The 24,388-nt window shown below is 44.1% G+C and overlaps 1 protein-coding gene across 2 annotated transcripts in view; it reads right to left on the minus strand.

Moving 5' to 3' along the window:
* Positions 1 to 24,388, minus strand: part of GRIK3 (glutamate ionotropic receptor kainate type subunit 3) — a 1,124,179-nt gene that overhangs the window by 354,063 nt on the left and 745,728 nt on the right. For both annotated transcript variants that reach the window (XM_069622638.1, XM_069622639.1), the window contains one exon: positions 9,017 to 9,124. In XM_069622638.1, the coding sequence (XP_069478739.1) occupies positions 9,017 to 9,124 (108 nt within the window). The remainder of the gene's footprint in view (positions 1 to 9,016; positions 9,125 to 24,388) is intronic.

Raw genomic sequence — 24,388 nt, forward strand, 5'->3', positions numbered from 1 at the left:
ACTTTGCGTGCGCCCCAGGATCGTATACATGCACCGTTAAAATAGCACGTTGGGTCCCCGGCAAGCAGGCCTGCATCTCAGGGACCCTGCGCATGGTCTCTTGTAAATGTTACATGCGCCCCAACAACATGCATATGATTTATCCTAACTCGGGTAAAACTCAGAAATTCTGTGTGCAAACCCCCCGTAAACTGTTCCTGCATGCCACTACACTGTGTATGTGCACCCCTAACTTAGTTTGGAACCCTGGCTGCATACACACACCTCTAGCTGCATACACTCTCCCCTAAATCCGACACCCGATCTTACCTCTGCACAGTGATTCCCATGTGCAAGTGTTTGTATGCCTGCCTTCGGGTGGCGGATCGGATGAGGTCTTTGAGTGGCCATTTCCCTGCCGAGAGTTTGTACGATCAAATCCATGAATACGTATCATTCCGTGCAATAGTGGTGTGCGATGGACTGCGTAGGGTCCGTCCCTTGTAACACCCACATTTTACCTTGTTCTTCCTTATATTACGAGTTCTGCTCCCTTCCCGGCCCGATGTGCAAGCCATGCCCATGCGCAGAGCCTGTGCAAAGTCCCCGCAAGGTATGAAAAGAAAGTGCCGCACAGTCGATTCCATGAATTGACAAACAGGGTTTTGCACGCAGTTTGGCACACAAAGTTCCCATTTACTGGGCAAATAATTTCATGAATCATGCCCTTAGCTTGCACTACACATCGAAGAACTATGTACAACATACTACACAGGTGGAACTCTTTACCGAGATATTTTAAGTTGGTTGATGTGTAGATGGTACTAAACGTTGGGGCTTACTTATATGGTGCACACCGTTGGCAACATTTAGCCTGCAGTAAACATTGGGCAACTATTCAGTGGTGTGAACTACTAAAAACTGAACAGACATTTAGGCCCTGATTTCCAAAGCCTTTTTCAATGGGATTGCTGCATTATAACACACTGTTGAAAATCTTGCCCTTAGAGTGAGAACTTATTTATTTTAGATGCTTCATAAGTGAATGTGTATGTGCTTCATTTTACTAGCAGTGCAATTTTAGAAACATTCCTCCAAACTTGATCAATTTAGCAAGGTAAATGTCTTGGTCTATTGGATTGCACGTGCAGAGTTTGGTAAACTATTATTTAGGATCCCAAACACACAGAGTCCATCTCCGACACACATGCTATCTCAGAGATGACCTTAGAGATTTGAGATGATATAACTACTTATTAAATGGCATGATTGTCTAGCAGATGGCATAGCCATATGGGTTATGTTATGTTCATGCATTTATAACGCGCCAAAGCCCATGGGCGTGGGCGCTTTAGGAGCCATATCCAGGCTTGCCAACTGATAGACAGCCGTGTCATCTCATAGTCAGTAATGCCATCTGAGAGAAACACATGGCATCAGATGCAAGGTCATGCCATCTCATAAGCTCTGGTGCACTGCGAGAGATCTCCATGCCATTGTTTAGATGAATTACAATCTCACAAATGTGGCAACCTCTTTACTGAGAATGAAAATGGCTGAGTAGCATTTTGCCCACACCGGAGGGGCTACACACACATTTCAACTCATGAGGACAGTGCAGAAACGAAATGCCAGGCAGTTATCTGATGAGCAAGAGTACCAGACCTGGGCCATGGGGAAAGCTCAGGGGTGACACGTTAGTCTTGGAAGCAAGACAACGCAGAGCAACACAGGTTTGAATCCTGGTCCCGCGCTTAGAGACTGGTCTCCGGTATTATGCTTTCAAAGATTAATATGAATTAATTCACATATTTCTTCCTGGTGAGGTATCATTAGCAGAGCAGGGCAGTGATGCTGTGTGTTCCTCTCGAGACAGAGAGCAAGTGATCCCCATCTGTATTGCCCTTAATACATACTTTCAAAGTTCTCCACATATGTGACAGCTGCTCGACTGAGAACACACATGTCTATCCAGCCAGTTAAATGGGAAAGTGTCCACTGAACAGGACCTGCAATCACGTCACGGTCGCGGTCAGCTCATATCATAGTCATCAAACCCTTGCATCTCACAGACGTGCATGATATCACCTTGAGACCTTGTGTGATGCAATCCTCTTCTGGCCATGATATGATATGATAGGTTATTGGTAACACGCATAATACCCAGAGGTTTTGAAGTGCGGACCCGGGGATTGAACCTGTGATGCTCCGTGTCGTCTTTCTTCCAAGGCGAGCACGTTACCCTCGAGCTATCCTCCCAAGACACATGAGGCACAGCGGGGACCAAAGTGCTCTGTGATAGATCTTGGCTCAGAAATGTTCGAGAGAATACCTCCCTTACTTATATATTGGTAGCATTGTCTAAGCGCAGGCTATGCTCTCCAGAGATGTGTGTCTGCAATGGAAGCTTCCAAACAAGATAGAGCGGTAACTACAATATTACAAGTAATGTCCAAGCAAGGTTCTATAAATCACTATGATAAAGCTGCAACATTATCTTCCCTTGTTGACACTCCGAGATGCTGAGCTTCTCAGTAAGGTAGCCTGAGGACGTGAGGGTGACGGCCTTCTGGTGATGCAGCAGGATTTGATGGTGGTATGTGCTCGCCGCTGGGGGTAATGTAGTTCTATGTGGGTTGGGGATGTGGTGGAGTTTGTGGTTCAGCCCATTGTTTAGGAGCCATATCCACATATCGCCACATGATGGTGAGGTGTGAAAGCCCCACTTGTGTATTGCAAAGCAGAGGTGTTGCTAGGGTGGTTTAGGGGGGCTACAGCCCCTGGTCTTTTGGTTCTAGCCCCGGATAGAATTTCAGGAGCTACAACCAAAAGGCTAGCTAGTCCCCAGTCCCGATAGTTCCGACATTAGCCTAGCCGCAGGTCTTTTCCAGACCTAGCAACACCCCTGTTGCAAAGGCTTCTGGGAGGGACTGAAAGCATATGTCATCAGATTGCAAAAGAAGACTGTATCCCAGCAACCAGTTAATTCATCTGATTGGCAGAGTGCAGAGCATGTTTAGTAACTTTAATTCAGTAAAAAACAGAATTGGCATAGACTGTATTTCTCTTAATGCCACAATTCCTCTTTGGCAGAATATTCGTTTTTTGTAAAGAAGCCAGTTCCAGGCTCACTTAGGTTACTTCTGATATGTTTATTACCAGTTCTTAAGATGCAGTTGCAATAGGACATAAGGACATACAACACTGGCTCCCATCACCCAGGCAGAGACGGTCTAACTGCCTCAACATGTAACCTTCACCATAAACATTCTCACATTGACACATCAACATTCCACATGACATCACGAGCTACAGCACACACAGACAGGCACTACACAACACTTCTCCCTCTGTTACTGATACATTCATACAACAACACAATACAGACAAGCACATCATAACAGTTTAATTCATACTTACCTAGCAATCAATTTATAGGATGCTCACAGACTGCCACCAGGTATGAAAGGGGCAGTGGAGGTGCCACTGAAACCCCCATTGCTGCATGTTGTAGGTACACTTCTACAGATTTTTCTGGTTCATGTCATGCTTTCCATAACCTTATTTTTGTCAGTACCAGTGGCTACAAAGGTTCCAACAAACAGCTGCATAAGTCCATCTTTCTAGTACAGGGGTCCACAGCCTGCAGCTCGCCATGTGTTTTGATCTAAATTACCATGATCCCTCACTTCCAGATGGGATTGTTGTCCTAAACATCTACAGAGCAAACAATTGCATATCCTTACACTAGTACCATTGGATTTGACAGGCTGCCAGCCTGAGCTTAGTAGGCCCCAGCAGAGCTCGGGGTGTGAATAGTTTTGTTTTTTCAACCGGAGAAGTGTCCAGCGCTAGAACATCTCCCGTTAGAATGAAACAAGTAAAAAAAATACAGGTTCCAAAATGGCCACCGTAATCCAAAAAAGGGGCCTATGCTTTTTCTATTTCATGGCAGCCATTTATATATATATATATTTTCATTTACACCGCGGACAGTGAATACACAATCACGTCCTGGTAAGGCGGATTACGATTGGTCAATCTGCTTTTCCCAGGTGCGAATGAGGATATCCTGACAACCCATCAGGTTCCAAAATGGCCACCGTAATCCAAAAAAGGGGCCTAAGCCTTTTCTATTTCATGGCAGCCATTTATATATATATATATTTTCATTTACACCGCGGACAGTGAATACACAATCACGTCCTGGTAAGGCGGATTACGATTGGTCAATCTGCTTTTCCCAGGTGCGAATGAGGATATCCTGACAACCCATCAGGTTTCTGGCATTCAAGCTCTGGAGTTGGACAACTTGGATGACAAACTGGAAAACAAATAAAAGGTGTGCACCCTCACACGGTGGTCACGGTGGATCTCAATTGCCCAGATTGTCTTCACTGGAAGCCCGTGCTACAGCCACAAGGCGGGGTTGGTTTATAATGAGGCCAAAGCCTGGCTCTAGCATGCTAAGCCCAGACAGGCATGTTACGAACCGCCGGTTTGCTTCAGCAGTGCCACGAAAGGGCTCGTGCTGTGGGTCATGGCGCTCTATTACTGATAACAAGGTCCCTGTTGATGTGCACACAAGGTTGGGCTCATAAGAGGGCTTAGTGTCAGACAGGCCAGCTGCTAATAAGCAACAGCTGCTGTAGAATAAATACACAGAGCGCTTAAGGGAAGCTTTGTGAAGTTGTCCTGGTTGCTAAAAACACCTTCTGCAGCAGCCGACCTCCTTTTGTTTTTAATTGCCAAGAATATCGTCAGTGTGTCTTTTCTTAAAGGTGGAGAATGGATGGAAGGGGCGAAAGGGCCCAGGTGTCAAAATTAGAAAGGTAATGTGTTTGTTGAAATATATTGTTTGCTAGCTGGCTATGACCTCTGGCTGTGGGGTCATTGTTTCAAAATCAAAGGGTACCTGGTAAAGATCTGTGGTACTCCAGGTGAGTATACCAATATAGCAAAAAGTAGACTACTAGACAAAAGATGACAATGTACTCTGGTTTCTATCTAATTAATTCACAAAAATAAAAAATACAAATTGTAATTCATCACATATCATTACATTAAAAAATCCATGTTTAAAAGAAGTTCATAACATTTGATCCATCATTCATACACTTACTATACACACACACACACAGAATCTTTCTACTGCCTTCAAAAAGGTGTCCTAAACCATGTCACCATATCATACAAATCAATTAATATATTGCGTTGGCACCCTTTCTAATTTACAGGTGTGTCCCTCTGTATAGATTACAGGAGATGTAACAGTCGACACGTGTTTTGGTTGGTATTAGATAGGACGTGACATCTCTTGCCCTTAGATTCTGCCAGCCTTCATCAGTAGTGCCTTTTTTTTCCTTGGGATGAGAGACAGGGATGGGGTGTCACAACACAGCGTCACCTTATCCTCTTCAGGTGGGGAAACCAAGCCCTAAACAAAACATTTAGGGCCTCATTACACGGAAGGCGGTGAGCCATGGCGCTATTAGCGCCATGGCTCATGCCGGTAAAATACCGGCACCGCCTTGGCGGAAAGGGGATTTACCGCCCCATTCCAAGGTTGGTGGGGCGGTAAATCCCCCTTCCGCCATTGCCCTTCCCCATTCCCATTTCTGCCCCATAGGGCTCTATGGGAATGGGGAAGGCGCTAATTACGGCACCACAATTTTGCGGTGCCGTAATTAGCTCCGAGGTCCCTTAGCGGGTTGGTTTTTAACGCCTGCAAAAAGCAGGCGTTAAAGCACCAACCCGCTAAGGGACCTCGTAGTAAGGCGGTAGGGATTTACCGGTACCAGTATTTTACCGGTACCGGTAAATCCCTACCGCCATCCGTGTAATGAGGCCCTTAGTTGAGTAGCAGCCATGCCAGCCAACATTCGTCTAATGAGTAGAATAATAGAATATGATAGTCGGCTTATTTCCATCACTGCAGCCAGTACCTGGCATTTTAGGCCCATCGCCTGGCTGCAACAGTCTACAATGCCATACAGCACACACATTACGTGACTCCTTTTAGCCGATCTCATAATGCCCAGAATGCAGTCAATAATCGCTGGTCTAGCTAATTTGGAACAATCTGACTTGAGCACAGCCTGAAAAAAGCAAAGAAATCAATATCGTTAGCAGTTCAAAGGCACAGACGCACGTGCAGTTCAACTCCCCAAAGTGCCAAATAGCAATACAACACTATAAGGTTATAACATCATCAATTGCATGTCACTTATGTTGAGATCCATTTTGTGTGCAGCTTTATTGTCCCTACAGGAGCAATGTTTTCCTTTTTATATGCACAACTACAGGTGGTAATAGCCTTACAGACCATGTAAGTGGCCATTCCCAGGTGGCATAATGGCCTTTTCCCAACGCATAGCCATTCGCTTTGCCTCACACAATATCCTGTGTTTATGACTCCTTCCTCAATCGGTATGGATCAATTCGTTCTGGCGAAGAAAGGAGCAAATGTGTTTGTCCAAGATGGCAGCCAGGGATATAATCGTTCCCCAAAACGTTGCTCACAGAAACAGAGACAACATTTAACAATGCAGGAATTGATGTTGTTCCATGGCACATAATGCCATCCTACATTCTGTTTAAAAAAGAATGTTCTGGCCCAGGGGTTGTTGAGAGAGGACTAAGAGGGGAGGATGGGCGTTCAGGAGGTGCCCCCCTGAAAGGGCTAGTAGAACAACTGCTTAATTCTTTTCTGTGAGTGTATGTGCTCCATTCCGTTTCTTTTGTCACGAAATCTGTAAACAATGTTAAATAATTACTTCACAGTTTAAAGCGCAGTGCTGCAGGTTTTTTTTTTTTTTTCCACTGGCCTGAAACTCTGCATTTTAAGTAAGCTAACCACTTATTGACTTTGGAAAAGTGGCTGTAAACCAGCGTCCTTGCTTCAGGCTGAGGTGGGGGCGTGGCGGGGGGCTTGTTTTGCTTGTTTAATCAGTTACACATTTCCACACGCACTGCTTGTTTAATCATTGTATGACATTTCTCTGTTCTTGTCATTTAAGCACTTCAAAAAATAACCAATGTTTGATTTTCCCATCTGCAGCACATCAATGATTTCTGACAATGTTTTAGGAGCGATATTTTTGAGTGCGCCATTTTTTCATCAGAGCACAATATTTAAGCACTTTTTATGTTTTCAATAACATTCCTACAACACAATGTTTTAAAAATGATAATATCACACACAACCGTGCAAGATACTTTCTGTGAGAAGGGCAGGACCCAGCCTTGTCTTGGCAGGAAGTTCTAGAACCTGCTTCTGTGCTAACTGTTGGGGATCGTAGAAATGAAGTCCTGGCTGTAATGCAAGTTAATTATGATTCTTCCAGGATCAGTTATATTAGGGAGAGCATTCGAGGGGAATCTGTTTAAACCTGAAATCACATTGGGCCTGATCACGACTTTGGCGGTAATGCCGGCGGTATTACCTATGGCGGTATTAGCCCTACCGCCAAACTCCCCAGCGCTAATAGTGCCGGATCACGAGTTCGCGGTAATGTAATTCCCCATTGAGCCCATTCGGGAATGCCCCATTCCCCATTGGGCTCAATGGGGAAAATTTGCGCTCTTACTGCCGGCGGATTTCCCGCCGGCGGTAATAGCGCAAATTTTCGGCGGATTTCCCCCCAGCCAAGAGCTGGGGCAAAATCCGCCGAAGTCCTGATTTGGCGGACCCTTAAATCCGGCGCTAATTACGCTACCGCCGGATTTAAGGGTTACCGCCGAGGTCGTGATGAGGCCCCTTGATAGCGATTCTTCCAGAATCTGGTACAGTATTGACTCTGTTACAAACTGGCATGGTAACGGCAAAGCCTCTGGTGGATCCGGTCGTCGTATTGAGAGGGAATGTGATTGAATCTGGCATTCTAGCAGCACAGAGTCTGGTACATAATTGACAATGACTCTGCAAGAACGTGCCGCTGGGTCTGATGCCCCTTGAGAAATATTGAATACTGCTTCTCTATAATGTGAACAGTTCCGACTGCAGTTTCCCTTTCATTCAAACATGTTCTACTGCAACTTGTCTGACAGCAAGTGCTCAAAGCCCCGAATCTCCATTCGTTTCAAGATTTAATTCAAAAGTTTTTTTTTTATTTACACAAGACCCATGCAGATACAAGCCATTCAATTTGTCCAATCAGAAATACCATGACACAAAACATACAGATGTATGGGATATTCCTTCAGAACAGTAGCCCCCACCCTTCAAAGCAGGGACTAGCAACCTGGCTCTCTGGATGTTTTGGACTACAACAACCATCAAGCCTAGGCAACATAGTCAATGAGGAGGGATCATGGGAGTCACAGTCCAAATCAGGTTTCCAAAGCCTTGTCTTAAAGTTACTCACCAATATTATCATGGCGTATATTAGAAACATGCAGATGTTTTTCTGTTCAATATACTTCTAGATACCTTCCAAACATCTCCCTTGACTAAGTAGCCTTGCCTACCCTCATCCAATTCCAGTTCCCAGGCATCTCTAAACGACTTCCCCTACACCTAACACCCTGCAGACTCTCAAGCAGGTAACTGTGCAGTGCAGTGGAACCGCTCATGTTGTAGATGGCACTAGGTGGGAGGATAGCTCAGGGGCAATGCGCTCGCCTTGGAAGCAAACCGGAGCAACACAGGTTCGATCCCCAGGTCTGCGCTTAGAAACCTCTGGGTATTAAGCGTGTTACAAATACAAAGTACAATTACAGATATGTCATCTACATGACTGCTCCCTTTGTTAAATGCTGTGTGTGAGTCCCTGATTTGTTAGAACAGCATGTGAGTCCCCTCCAGACACTCTCAGTGGTCAGGCCTGCTACCTACAACCTTGAATAGTGCCAAGGATCCAAGAACGGAAATATTTATCCAAACTAACTCCATGAAACGTCATCACTACCAGACATGACACATTGGGGGCCGAGGGGACAAAAAAGCATTTAAGCAAAGCATATCTGCCCATAGGTGACGTGTGCGCCCCTCTGCAGCAAAGTCTTTTTAATGAAAATTTCAGAAGAAATTGCAAACCTTCTCGAGGCCATCCTCCTTGAGGCTGATAATGTCCAGGTCGAAGTCGGTCCTGAGGCCACTCGTTTTGTTGAAGACGATGCGTCCCGTGAGTCCTTCCCACTGGGCCTGCGGGGGAAGCACAGGGCAGCACGGTAATTACACAGCACCATAAATCATTGTGCAGAACAACCTTACAATGCCTCCGTGTAATTACTTTTCCCTCCGATCCCCTCTCCCGGAAGACAGAGATTAATTAATGATCAGCTCCATCATTGTTAAGGCCGCGACACCAACTTTTAATTTGAATTAAATCGTGTAGCGGGCAGTGACCCGCTTCCCACGTGCACCTTCCTGTGTTTAATGCACACCTACCTTGCTCTTTCTTTTTCCTTCCCTGCCTCCTTTTTCTGTACTCCTAGGATGCAGGTATGCTGCTGCTCCCCACTCACTGAACCCTTCTGTTGGGAAAGGCTTCCTACTAATCCACTACTGGTGCACTAAACAACTCTGCAATTGTTTAAAAATCAACAACATGTCCAAATCTTGCAATTGTCCATGCATAGTCAACACAATTATTCTAAGACAGTATTGGATCACCTAGTCTGACATGACATATTGTTGCTCTTTCTTGGGTTTCATACTGTCACTCACTCTTAAGCACACATGCATGAACAAGGCAGCACACTGACAGCAGCGTCAAGTCAACAATGTCATAGGAGTAGACGTGGCAGCGTCAAATGCCCCAACTACACTTCATAATGTGGTGCATTTGGTTCCATGTACTTGCATGTTCGTTTTTTTCCCTCCATCAGTTAATGACTTGAGTTTGCAAAAAAGGCTTCAAGTGATGACGAATAACTGACAAATTATGTAGGGAATGCCACATGGACCCACTAAAGATTCAAATACAGTCTGGATTTCAGGAGTTGGACAGTACATATGTTCATATTGTCGGACCACCGAACAACGAAACGCCTCTCTCCACTTTCAGATTGGCTAACCAGCCCACCACCCTCCATCACTGGAGGTTCTTCAGGCACTCCACTCCTACTCCGGACCTGCTACCAACTTCTGCCTTGATAAAGACTACGGTCGAAACGCACGCTGGCTTTTGTTTCACCTTACAACTAGCTTACCTTGCTAGATTTGGTATCCCTATATATTATCCTCGCCTAAAAATATCGCCGTACAATGTGATTGTTTGTCTCGCCATAGGCGATATTTTTTGGGGGGGATAATTTGTGGGAGCGGGGATGGCGGGGGTGTCCCCCGCAGGGTCCATGGCTCACTATCGCCACAAAAATATGCTGAGATTTTTGTATCGCAATATTTTTGCGGGGATATTAACACATGGAACCCTAGACTTAAGACCTATGTCTGTAACCACATTAAACCCTTACTGAAGACAACAAGTCCCTTCTCCATTATTTCAAAAATCCAAACAAACTCAAGCAATCCAAGGCTACAACCCTGGTCAACAACCTACCGCCAGCGCCATCAAGAGCAAGGTTTGTCAAATCAGCCAGCTCCATATGTAAAGGGCTTCTTTTTGGTTGCTCTGATCACAATGAGGAAATGGAAGGATTGTGTTTCCTCTATGGTCTGGAAAATAAGTGGCAACATAATTTCTGTTTGGTTGTTTTCCTCTTGGATACAATCAAGGCATGTGTGACATGATACTGCATTTATAATGTGCCTGCACACAAGTGTTTCTAGGCGTGACAAGGCATAGCCTCGAATCTATTGAAAGAAGTAGCACCTTGAATTAATTTTGTGTTTTCTTCTTACCACAATACCGGTATTCGGAGCAAAATGCAATACTTACAGGCTTTCGAACTAGAATACGAGAGCATATGAAACTATTTATTTATTTAATAGATGTATTTAGCTCAAAAACAGAGAGCCCGTGGGCATGGTGGCGATAAACAACACAAACAGAAATAAAACAGGAAAAAGAGGCAACCAGGGGATAAAACTATTTGGTTACTATGTTTGAACTCTGTGCTGAATTTCACTGTTTTTCACGAACATCTCTGCTGTTTCTCCTTCAGCTATGGCTGGAAAGCAGTACGCAAGGTTGCTGGTAACGATGTACACTCACGGCCACCAAGGAGTCATCTCTGAGCCCTTCTGATGGGGGTTAATAGCCTATCCTTAGTAAGCGTTTCACCCAGATGCTACATTTGACATGTTGTCGTGCAGGGGTCTCCAAACTTTGTCTCTCCAGAGCTTTCTGACTACAGCCACCACCAGCCCTACCTAGCCTAGTGAAAGGTGATTATCATTACCACCATTTTGTCCCTTGGGTTTACAACGGAATTACAAGTGGCAGCATGGCGATGTAAATCCCCATTTTTGGCTACGATAGGACTCCATAGGGTTTTTGGTGGAACTTCCACCAGCGGTAGTTCTGTCATGGTAATTCACCTGAAAACTGGCAGTAGGGGGGGCAGATATACCTCCATCTCTTGCTGGGGGTACATCTAACTCCCTACCACCAATCACCTAGTTCGGTGGTGTGGGAATGTGGCCAGAATGTAACAGTAACATAATTACTGCAGATTCCTGCTGAATTTTCCCAAAACCTCCTACCTCGTAATAAGATCCGGGAGTGCCATAAACCCCTACATTCTCAACAACAAAAAAATATTCAAGCATTAGAAGACCGATTGGAAAGATTTTCCAAGTTGTTGCTGGCGGCGCGCTGTCCCAAGAGTGGGCAAGCAAGATTAAGCAGAGATAATTGCATGACGACCTCCAATACTAAGAAAACGCCATGAATGACTCTTTGAATTCATAACAGAGCCTTTGAGGGTATTCATATTACATTGAAAAACACTTTCGAAAATTGATCTAAAAGGGTGTATCCCCGAATATACATTTGCTTATCCTACAACCTACACAAGGAGAAGAGATTTAATAATCAAATATAACATGGTTAGTTCTTGAGGGCATGGCTAGAGATACTTTGTGCCGAAGGAAACTCTAGACTGTGCGCAGAGGCTTGCCTTGGAGCTATGCCGCATCTTCTGATGGAATGTGATAGTTTCGCCAAACTTTGCAAAATGTCTTAGAGATCGTATAGAAATGAAGCTGATTTGGGATTGCAGAATGAAATATGGCACTGTTCTATGGATGGAAATGAGGTTAATCTAATATTTTGTATAATAAAGTTCTGTGAGCAGGTCATGGTGAGATTTTAAATAAGCTGTTTTAGATGTAAATAATGAATAGGTAATTGATGAAAGGTATTATGATGGTTGTGGTGTATACAAAGTCATATTGAGGTATGCTAAAACAATCCTTTTTTAATGTTTTAATGCCCTGATAATCAAACATTTCCTGTTTATGGAACGAAAAGCCGGGAAAGTACACTGCCAACACCGTTCACCAAAACTAAACACAGAGACGTCTAAACAGAACCCAAAGGAATGCATCATGCTCTGATGCTCTGTGTTTTAACTGCTGACATTATCATATGATGGGTTATTTAAATACCCAGGGGTTTGTAAGAGCAGACCCCAGGGATTGAACCTGTGGTGCTGTGTGTGGTCTTGCTTCCAAGGCGAGCACATTGCCCCTGAGCTATCCTCCCAACCCTTTAAGCCTTCCCTTAATTTTAATAGTGACATGGGCTTGGTTTGACAGCTTGGCCTATTCTATTAATTTATATATCAAGTTTTCCTATTCATGGAACTGTGATGGATTATTTACTGAATATTTGAACATTATTACAGTTATATGAGTTTTATTTTAATGGTTGCGTTTTGGGGTTTGATTTATCATGTTTTTATTTTTTTGGGTTGTGGATAAACACAACATGTACACATATCACCTATCTATTTCTTTATGAAGATGTACTTATGTATTTAATGAAAATGCAGCTTACCATTTATTAACATTGCTACATGTTCTCATAATATGTATGGACACTTGTATTGCGATGCTATGTATTTATTATGCATTTTGTTAATTTATCACTTAGATATGTATTGGACTTACTATGAAATAGGATTGATCCTTTCATTACTCAGATTATTTAGCACAGACATGAATATATCAGAATGATTGCGGTAGGTCTGCAGGTTGGCCTAATGTAGAGAAACTGGGGGACAACTCAGGCAATGGAAAAAGACTGGAAAAGATTTATTATAGAGCGGAGGGAACAGTTGGAGTGGACCGATCTGATGGAGTAGATGGAATAGATTAAGTGAATGGAACAGGTAGAGTGGATGAGACAGGTAGAATGGATGGAACTGATAAAGTGGATGGAATAGATGGAATGGATGAATAGATGGAGTGTATAGAACAGATGGAGTGGGTGGAGCAGAAGGAGTGGATGGAACAGAAGGAGTGGATGGAACAGAAGGAGTGGATGGGACAGAAGGAGTGGATGGAACAGATGGAATAGATGGTACTGATGAGTTGAACGAAAGGTTGGAATGGATAGAACGAATAGAGCTGATGGAATGAACAGAGCGAACTGGAGTGGATGGAACAGATGGAGTGGATCGAACTGATAAGCCAGATGGAACAAATAGACCGGTTGGAACAAACCAAATGGATGGAACAGATAGAGTGGCTAGAACAGATGGAGTGGAGGGAATAGATGGCGTGGAGGGAACAGATGGAGTGGATGGAGTGGATGGAACGGATGGAGTGGACGGATTGGATGGAGTGAATGAAATGAACGGCGCGGATGGAATGCATGGAGTGGATGGAACGGATGGAGTGGATGGAACAGATGGAGTAGATGGAACAGATGGAGTGGATGGAACAAATGGAGTGGATGGAACGGAAAGAATGGATTGAACGGATGGAGTGCATGGAACGGATGGAGTGCATGGAATGGATGGAGCACATGGAACGGATAGAGTGGACGAAGTGCATAGAATGGAGGGAGTACATGGAACGGATGGAGCACATGGAACGGATGGAGTGGATGGAATGGATGGAGCCGATGGAACAGATGGATTGGATGGAATGGATTGAGCACATGGAACGGATAGAGTGGACGAAGTGCATAGAATGGAGGGAGTACATGGAACGGATGGAGCACATGGAACGGATGGAGTGGATGGAATGGATGGAGTGGATGGAACGGATGCTCTGGATGGAACTGATGAAGTGAGTAAAACACATGGAACAGATCAAATAAATAAAAAAGGATGGAACACACTAAACAGATGGGAAGGGTGAAATGGATCAACAGATTGGATGGAGTAGTCTATGTGGATGTAGGATCCAATGAATGGAAAGACTAGTAAACTAAATGATGAACCAGACGAAATGTATGAACAGACAAAGCTGAATGAACGGTCAGAGTGAATAAAACAGATAGAATAGATGGTACAGACGAGCGCTCAATCTCAAGCACCTTACTGAAAACCACCATATCACACCACCACGCCTACTTTCTCCTATACACCACCATTCAACTAGAGCACAGCAATATTATGACACATTCGGTATAGCTGTTCTCATACTAACACCCGCCACATACTCCTCATCATCCTAATTAAACACAACTATCTGAGCACACACCGCTAGCCTAAGCGCCTCCTCAGGCCTAACGCAGCCAGAAATCAGTCTGGGTATCAACCCACCAGAATGAACACTTTTTCCTGACCTCCCAACCACCACACCTACCGCTAAGAAGCAGCTATCATACAAGTACCACATCAGCTGCACACATATCCGGTGCACCCATGCGCCTTATGACTCTCTCTCTCCACTGACTTGAACTGCGGTTCCCGAGGGCGTTCAACCTACCAGCGCTTTGAGATCATACCAATGATACATAAGGCGTTATATAAATGCAAAATACCATAACATAACATAACATAGGGAATGGAAGGCTCTGATGGTAATGACATTTGATGAAATGATGCTGAAATGTATATTCCCCCAGTGGCATTAGTTATCATGCTAGTCCTCTATTACTGGTGTCTGCAACCTCTGGGTCTCAAGATATTGTTGAACTACATCATCCATGATCCCTCATCAGAGACTACGTTGGGTGTGGCTGAAAGGAGTTACTGTCCAAAAGATCTGGACAGCCATGGCTCTGACAGCTAATGCGTTCTATCTCTTGTGTAAACATTTTGGGAATATTCTATTTAGTATTTTTGACCATACTTGAAAAAAAGAATAAACAACAATACTGAAGAAAAATAGAGACCAGAGGAGAGAAGAAGGAAAGTGCAAAGGGTTGTTGGGCGCGAGGATGCCTGTGTAGATTCCAGTCTAGTTGAAAGAGAGATGCTGGCACAGTGACAAGGAAAGGAGAGATGTTGATACATGTAGAGATGTTGGTGATAGAGCAGGGTAAAGGTAACAACTAACCAAGGGACACTGGAAAAAATGTATTGGGATATGGATCGTCGCATAGGAACATCCAACCATCTCCAGATGTTTGATCCTGAAACTCTCCTTAGTTTTTAGACATGGATCGGAGTATATTAATGAAAGAAGAATGTGACTGGAAGTAATAGAGCTCAAGGTGCATAAGATAATTGTGAGAGATGACAAACCATGCCATGACGGCGAGGCAGCTTAGGACAGGATTGTCAGGGAGAGGGAGGAGGAGACTAGATGAACCCAGAATTCACAGAAATCGATGAAGTGACAGATGCTAGAAATCACAGCAAAGCAGAGCTTTTCAAAAAAATCAATATGGTCAAACATCTTGAGCAGTGAGACTGACAGGTATGGCAGCAATATGGTTTCAAAACATCAAGGAATTGTCTTAAAAAGCTGACTGATTTCGGAGTCTCTTTAACTCTAAACGTACAGTGAGAAACAGTGATTATCTAAGGAATAACACTTCCACAAGCAGGCCTTACCAGGCATTAACGGTCTGCAAGCCAAGTTAAAAGCCTGATTGGAGCAAAGGCTTTTAATGCGATCCCTGGCACTGTTACTGACGCAGAAAGCACATATGTGAAGTTATAACTATTAGCAACCCAGCATATTGTTCAGAGTGATAATATGGGTATTTTATTATTTGTTTTTTGTTGAGAAATGGTGCTCGCAGAGTGAGAAGATCACTTCCCAATTAAACATTTTTTTTAAAACTTCAGAAAATGATCGTTGCCATTGAAATGGCGAATGCCACTATTTTGAGTCTCGTAGACCCTTCTTCATTTATATTTGGGGTCCGTTGGAGAGTCACAGCGAGTTGGGGGAGACCAGAGTGCCTAGCAGCATGTCAGAGGGGGAAACGATGGGGGGTTGTGGGGGTGGGGTTGTTGGATCCCAGGCCCCCAGAGAGTAGCAGAAAAGTCACAGTCATGGAATCAGGGTGCAGGGTGCAGGAGGGAAGGACCATCGCCCTGTTGTAGTAGATGCTAGCTCAGCCCATCGGACTGCACAGATTACAAGCCATTACCACGCAGTAAAAGCTGCATCCCGAGCCTTCTGGTTGGATAAGAAATATATCCTGGGCGCTAGGTCTGATTACTAGAAGGCCTGTGACATGAACACAAATTGAGGTCTCAAGTTTGTGTATTGTGTTTTAAAAAGTGGCTACTTAATTGGCTCTTCGTATAATAGGCACAGCTCAGGTTAATGTGCTCAAACAAATCTGCAAGTGAAATGTTGAGTAGGGTTTGTAGGTTCAGAGTGGGGATAACAGTGCTCCAATTATGAAGCTGCACTGGCACTAGTTTAGATGGCCTGGACAAAATGAATGGGCTTTTCTAGTAAGTGGCTTCACTAATGATATCATGGCGTTTATCCTACCGCAATAGCTTCTCACCATGAGAGCTAAAGAATCAGGGCACAGGAGACATGGTCCAGGTAGAAGAGGAGAAAAAGTGTATGCAGGTGGTGATGTCAAACAGTAACATAGTAACTGCATCCTGGAGGAGGATAAGAGACTTCACAATTCGTATGTGGTGGTGTTAGGGAATCTTTTTCAGATAGTACAGCGAGTAGAGCGATCGCTTTGACATCCATACAGAGCCTGCCATCGCAGGTTTAAATCCCGGCAGGGCAAAACTCAGCCTTTCATCCTTCTGAGGTTGATAAATGAGCACCACACACCGTGGGTAATAATAAGCAGCACTGGGATACCTGAGGGTTTGTAGCGCTATATAAATTCAAATTATCATTATCCATGGGGTCATTCCGAGGTTGGAGGTAAGGGATTACCGGCGCCTGTAAGGGCACCGATGGCGGTAATCCCTTACCTCCGTATTCCGAGTTCCCTTTACGGGTCCCTCTTTACCTCCTGCTTTTAGCAGGAGTAAATTACGGGACCCGCAAAGTGACCTTGGAGTAAATTACGGCACCATAATTTACGGTGCCGTAATTACCTCCTTCCCCATTCCCATTGAGCCCTATGGGGGCAGAAATGGGGATGTGGAAGGGCTATGGTGAATGGGGAATTACCGGTCCATCCAACCTTGAAATGGACCGGAAATTACTCCATTCACCATGCCGGTATTCCATGGAGTAAATAGCTCCATGGTTGGCAACCATGGAGCTATTTACTCCATGGTGTAGTCCTAACTCGGAATGAGGGCCAATATGTGGAATGAAGGAAGCCTCTGCCTCTTCTGCTTGCAGCGGGAGGATGGAACAGGAAGAAACAATTGCATCAGTGGAGCAGGCCACATTGGTTGGGTACTACTGGGGGATGTTTGGTGTCAATTAGCAAGCAGCTAAGGTGTGAGTACTTTTGAAGGTAAGTCAAAGAGTTTTGAACTTCATTATGTTCCACAAAGTCTAGGTTCATCAGCTTGGAGGAGACTGGTTTTCATAGTTTGAGCCAAAGATCAGTCAACCAACTGCACTCAATAACTTCCGGAGCACTTGCATATGGGATGCCAAAATCAGTCTGTTGCCATCAGCCAATCCGAAGCTGACTAGAGCTTCAAACATAATGGAGTGGTTTTCTTAGGGATGGACGGACATCTGTAAGAAGGAGTTTTCGACCAAAACAAATATCTTGGTTCTGAAAATCAAGTCATCCAAGAAGAGGAGGTTACCCATGATGTTCCCCTTGCATCCGATTTAGTTGCTGAAAGTCAAGTCAGCCACGGAGCTGAGGTAACCCATAATGTACCCCATGGATCTGATCAAGGTGCTGAACGAATAGATGGCCAATAAGAGGGGGTTATCCAGGATGTTCTCAGTGGACCCGATCTAGATGCTGAACGTCAAGTCAGCCAAGAAGTGGGGATTATCCATGTTGTTCTCCATGGATCCGATCTAGATGCTGAATGTCAAGTCAGCCAAGAAGTGGGGATTATCCATATTGTTCTCCATAGATCCAATCTAGATGCTGAATGTCAAGTCCGACAAGAAGATGAGGTTCCCCATGATGTTCCCAGTGGACCTGATCTATTTCCTGAATGTCAAGTCAGCCAAGAAGTGGGGATTATCCATATTGATCTCCATAGATCCAATCTAGATGCTGAATGTCAAGTCCGACAAGAAGATGAGGTTCCCCATGATGTTCCCAGTGGACCTGATCTATTTCCTGAATGTCAAGTCAGCCAAGAAGTGGGGATTATCCATATTGTTCTACATAGATCCAATCTAGATGCTGAATGTCAAGTCAGACAAGAAGATGAGGTTCCCCATGATGTTCCCAGTGGACCTGATCTAGGTGCTGATGTCAAGTCAGACAAGAAGATGAAGGTCCACATGGACCTGCTCTAGGTTTTGAAAGTCAAGTCAGCCAAGAAGAGGCAGTTACCCATGAATCATTGCTAAAGCCTTTATCAGTGAAATTGAAAAGGGACTGTAGGAAAAACATATCTCCCTGTAGACATAGATCTGGTACCAAAAAAGGAAGGATGATGAGGAGTGGGATATGAAAGCTTGAAAAGTAGTCAGAGACATAGCACTATTTAGACTCCTTGAAGCTAATGGGAAAGGCGAGTACATAAGTGGGTTGCAACCCTGGGAAAGAGTAAATTATGTGAGTGTTGGGGGTCAGGAACTGGAGTCCATGCATTCTACAACTAAAGTTTTCAACACCATGTTCTAAGGCCATGCAACTAATGATGCCAAGAAGAGGAGGTATGTAGGAACTAGTGTGACCAGTTGTTAAAATTAAATTACATAACCGCTGTATACTTTACTGAAGAGAAATGACACATAGCACAATGTCCAACTATTGATGCCACATATATCATATCAAATAGAGATACTCATCCCTAGAGAAGGAGCTACCCACCAAATGTTCTATACATGAACAGCATGTCTGGCCAAGAACCAGCCCCATTTGTTGCTGCCTAAGGTTGAACATCAGTTCATCTCTCTCCTTTCAACCTCAAATAAATTGGTTAACATGTGTAGCATATTGTCAGATACTCTGCCTAAAACATATTCATACACCCATCACATGCAGCACAAGGCAAATGCAGCAACCATCCTGTTGTAACACTGGATACTCTGGGGAATACAATATCCAATAAAGTGTTCAGAACAGAGCACCCAATCCAATAGTTTTGCTAAGAAGGACAGATAAAGCAAATTGGCCTCTCCGGTGCTCAACTGGTTCTCCATTCTACTTATTACACACAGTGGACAATCCCCAGATCATAAATGTATAGGAAAAACTATTCACCCACAATAGCCATAAACAAGAACAATGATCCATCCAGGCAAGAAACAGGAGAACTGGCAGCAACAAATAACCTGTGCAGTTAGAAAAAAAGATGTAAATGGAAAGTCTGAATACTTGGAAAGCCACAAAACAAAACAAGTGTGCTCCATTTGTTAACGTACCGCCTCCACCAGCCTAAAACCAGACAGTCCAAAGTTGGAGGTCTGAGCTCCTCCTGCCTCCCACCTTGAGAGTGGAACCGTCATACTGGGTATTCCAGAGATCCCTCAAAACATGTCTATTTGCTCAGCCTGGACCTTTGATGTGGTACTTGTGAACTATACTACTGCCAAGTGTTGACTGTTTGTTCTGTTTTATTTCAAGTAACTGGTTTCTGTAACCGCTCCTCGATGCCTCCAGCCTGTCTGTGTGCTTTATAAATGAAAGAGGTCTGGAAGCTTGCAACGTCCATATCCCTGAAGAGTCCTTTAGCATCGAAGGCCTTTATCCTTGAAGATGTCAGGAAACTTGCAAGGTCTTTATCCCTGATTAGGTCTGGAAACTTGCAAGGTCATAATCATTGAAGACATCCATAGGCGATGAAATTTTCCCTGAAGAGGTTCAGAAGCTTGGATGGCCTTTATCCCTAAAGAGGTCTGGAAGCTCAGAAGCTCCTTATCCTGGAAGTGGTCTGGAAGAATGGCAGGCCCGTATCCCTGAAAAGATCTGGAAGTGGCATAGATCTGTACACCTGAAGAAGTTTGGAAGCTTGGAAGACTCTTATCTCTAAAGAGGCTTGTACACCTGAAATGCCGACTCCTGAAGAATTATTGGAATGGGGGTGAGTGATATATGATATGATATGATAGGGTATCTATAACGCGCTTAATACCCAGAGATTTATAAGCACGGACCCTAGGGATCAAACCTGTGAAGCTCTGTGTCATCTTGCTTCCAAGGCGAGCATGTTGCCCCTGAGCTATGGGGGTGGTTGGAAAGAACCTTAGCCCCTGAAGAGGTCCTGTTGCCTGAAAGGTCTTTATCCTGGAAGAGGTCTAGTTGCTTGGAAAGATCTAACCCCTAAAGAGGCCAATGTACCTGGAAGGTCCTTATCCTTGAGGCGGTCCTGCAGCTAGGAAGGCTCTTACACCGGAAGAGCAGCAGAAGCTTGTAAGTCCCTTATCTCCGAAAAGTCCATAATTCTTGGATGTTTTTATCCTTGACAAGGTCCAAAGGTTGGCGAAGCCCTTATCCCTGAAGAGTTGCAGAAGAATGCAAGCCTCTTATTGCCGAATTACCACCAAACATGTTTACTGTTACCACCCGTGGTCCCATGGGATTACCACAGAATCATGATGGTAGTAGTATAGTGGAAATCCCCATTGTTGGAGTCTGCAGCTCTCCATGGGGATTTTAGTAATTCTGAGCGGTAATTCCGCTATGGTAATTCCATCGAAATTTGGCATTAAAATGGTACATATACTTTCAGCATGATGCTGAAAGAAAATCCTCCACTTCCAAGTCAAATGTATAGTTCAGCAGTGTAGGAAAAACAGTGGATATTCCATTACAACCAACATAAGTACCGGTAACGGAATTACCACCAGCTTTTTCCAGTACTAGCAAATTTGTATTAGGCCCATTATACTTAGAGTTAGACAAGCCTGTAAGCATCCTTTTTTATTATCCCAATATAATCCCCTTAGTCCCACGGGCAGTTATCCCATTTCCCATTCCTGGTCACAAGAGACAAACCAAGAAGTGGGGGGTCCATTTTGAGTAAGAAGGACAACCCCAAAAAAGAGTTGAGAGCCAAAAACCCAAGTAGAGTAAACACCCAGGCACTTTATTGTTCTACCCCACGCTGTCACCTTTTGGTTTAGCTGGTTCTAGGAGAGGCACTCTCTTTAGATCTAGGGAAACTACATTGGCACTAATCGCAACTTTACCCCGAAAGAAAATAAACTGTTAAAAACTTCTCTTTTGATTGTCCTGTTTTGACCATCAGACTTGGCATCCAAGCACTGGTTGTTATGACTTGTATATCTATGACAGCTACAATGAAATACACGTATATGCTAAGTGGTTGAGTGGAAATGGAGCTGGCGTGCTCCACTCACTGCAGCTACGTTGGTCTTCCCACTAAGCCTCGAAGCGAGAGACCTTTTGTCCCGTTCCCTTGCTCTATGCTCTCACTAGAGTGCAGTTGAGTTCTTCGAGAAGGACGATATTTTTTGTTTTCAAAGAGTTGTGTCCAAACCGTACTTGCGTCTTGCTGGATAGCAGCCACTCTGCAAACCCCAATTGTTCCTATGATCAGAGATGCCTGCGGCGTAAAGCAAGCGCATTGTGCGGCACGCACAATGCGCGTACAGTCTTTCCGCTGGGAGAGAGAGCAGGGCACAGGGCGCGCAAGGCGAGCTGTGCACCAAATCGCTCCTGCATTGTGCGGTTGTATGTTGACTACACGAAAACCTCTTTCAAAGTGCACAGCGATTATGGGTTTTGGATGCAATGGAGACGGCTCCTTGCTTGCAACAAGCTGCCACAGTGCCAGCAGGAAGAACAACAGGCAGGAAGGAGCGACAAAGCTTATGGTAATGTGCAAAAAGCAACCAGAAAAACACGAACTGATTAGTTACATGTTTCGACATTGGGCTGGCACGATGCCCGACACATGACAAATGTAGGACGTGGGGTGATGCACAGCGGGGAATACTGAGCAGTAGAGTTTGTGGCGTCTAACAGGGTTGGGAATGGGGAAAATTGCTTGAACGAGAGAGAATTGCAAAATGGGACATCATTTCAACAGCAGTGCAAGTCCATAAGTTGCAGGACTTCCATGTTATGAAATAGCAAGTAAAAGACGCAATGAGGTGATGAAATGGCTTAGAACGGATAACGTGGGAGTGTGACAAAGAGGAATGTTAAATCGAGTCTATCTCTGAAAAGAGAGTGAGGGAATACCTCCTGTGTTGACCAATATTACTCATTCATTTTTATTTGTACATTTGTAAAGCGCTCAAACAGCCCGCAGGCATCAAGGCACTGTTACAGGAATTGTTTTTTTTTTTTGTTCTGTTACGTGAATTTTTTTTGTTTATTTGTCTTAGTTGGGTATTTATAACACGCTTAAACACCCAGAGGTTTCTAAGCACGACCCGAGGATTTAACCTGTGTCGCTCTGTGTTGTCTTGCTTTGAAGTAGCGCAAGTTGCCGCTGAGCTATCCTCCCGTGACAATATGGGAGGGACAATACTTAATAACATGGGAGTATTTTCCTCAACCAGTTTGGTAAATTTCACATGTGGTAAATAAAACAGTAATATGGTTTGAAACGAAATTAGATATATTAGTGCTCCCCGAAAGCTAAAGGGAGTGTATTTGAAATGATTTGGAAAGGGGACCACGAATAGTAGAGGGTGCCATCGGACACTCCAGGTCAATACACATTACGGAATACCTACCAGGCTTCAATCGACAATAGATTTCTTTATAGTGCACATAAATGACTGACACCTTCTGCCAGGGCCGTACTCAGGTATATAAGTGCCTCAGACACCAATGAATAAGGGATCTACGTGATTTTACCGAACCAAAAAGTTTGACTCCCAAAAGTCCGTTTTTCTTTTTTTTTGTTTTTCATTGTTCTGCAAAAATATATATGTGGGGGGCGAACCCCCACAACCCCACCACCTTACCCCTATAACTTTTGGGAGTAGGTCATGTTGTACAATACCATGAAAAAGTGGGCCAAAGTTGCAAATGACAATTCATTCTTTGTGTGACAGACTGTTTGAGCAGTACCCAAGGGGGAGGTTTTTGATACAATGTGATGCAAATTGCGCATTTTAAAGAACATTTATTCAGTAAGCCTGGTGAAAACGACTAGCCACGTGGAGAATTAAGATCAATCTGATTCTCATGGGCCCAAAAAAATGGCCAACACTCGCATTTTGTGTTGTTGGTTTGGGCATTGCCCTATTGCACTATGGGCAGAGGCGTGGCCAAGATTGTCTAACAAGTGGGGCCTGAAGCTAATGTAGTTGGGCCCACCACAGTGCTACTGCCCACGCAGCGCTGATAAGTGGGCATTTACAGATTTTGTGTGGACATGCCTGCTCAGGTCCAACCCTGTCTACGCCTCTGCGTAATGGCCAGTCCGAGCCTGCCTTCTACATGACTTAAGAGTTGTATAACACCCAGAGTTTGATCATGATCCTCTGATATTGTCAGTAATCCACCACTAAACACATATATCACAGCCCCAGACCAACCCTGATACATCTAATCTCATTCTGTTGAAACTGATACAATGGGTATACATGGGCATAATGTTTGAATAATCCAATTAGTGCATGCCTTTGTTGCATAGAAACCAGCCTCGTTAGTACTGAAGCAGACCTAGGGCAATTCCAAGTACTTCATTGCATAATAGAAATCGCCAGGTTGCACCTAACCTCTGCCATTAGGCCCTGCCAACAGAATAATAACTATCCTAGCTGGTATAATCAGGACTGCAGAAACATGAAATCCAGGCTTTTGATGATTAAGGAACCCTACAGAGACAGAGCTAATCTGGGTAAACCGAGACAGCTTCCCAAAAGTACATTAAAAAAAAGCCAAAAACAGCGGGAAGGAAAGGTCATGGTAACGGCTGGAAGAAGCGGCAAAAAATCCTAAATAAAAGTGAATTTTGTCATGGCATATAGACCGTATCTAAAAAACGTGAACATATTCCCCAGGACAGCAACCTAGGCTCACTATTTCTCGAAGGTTTACAAACCTACTGGAGATGGTGACAATTCAGCTTTTGTAAATACCGCTCA

The sequence above is a fragment of the Ambystoma mexicanum genome, chromosome 11 (genome assembly GCF_040938575.1).
Source record: "Ambystoma mexicanum isolate Mex_15411 chromosome 11, UKY_AmexF1_1, whole genome shotgun sequence".
Classification (NCBI taxonomy): Eukaryota; Metazoa; Chordata; class Amphibia; order Caudata; family Ambystomatidae; genus Ambystoma; species Ambystoma mexicanum.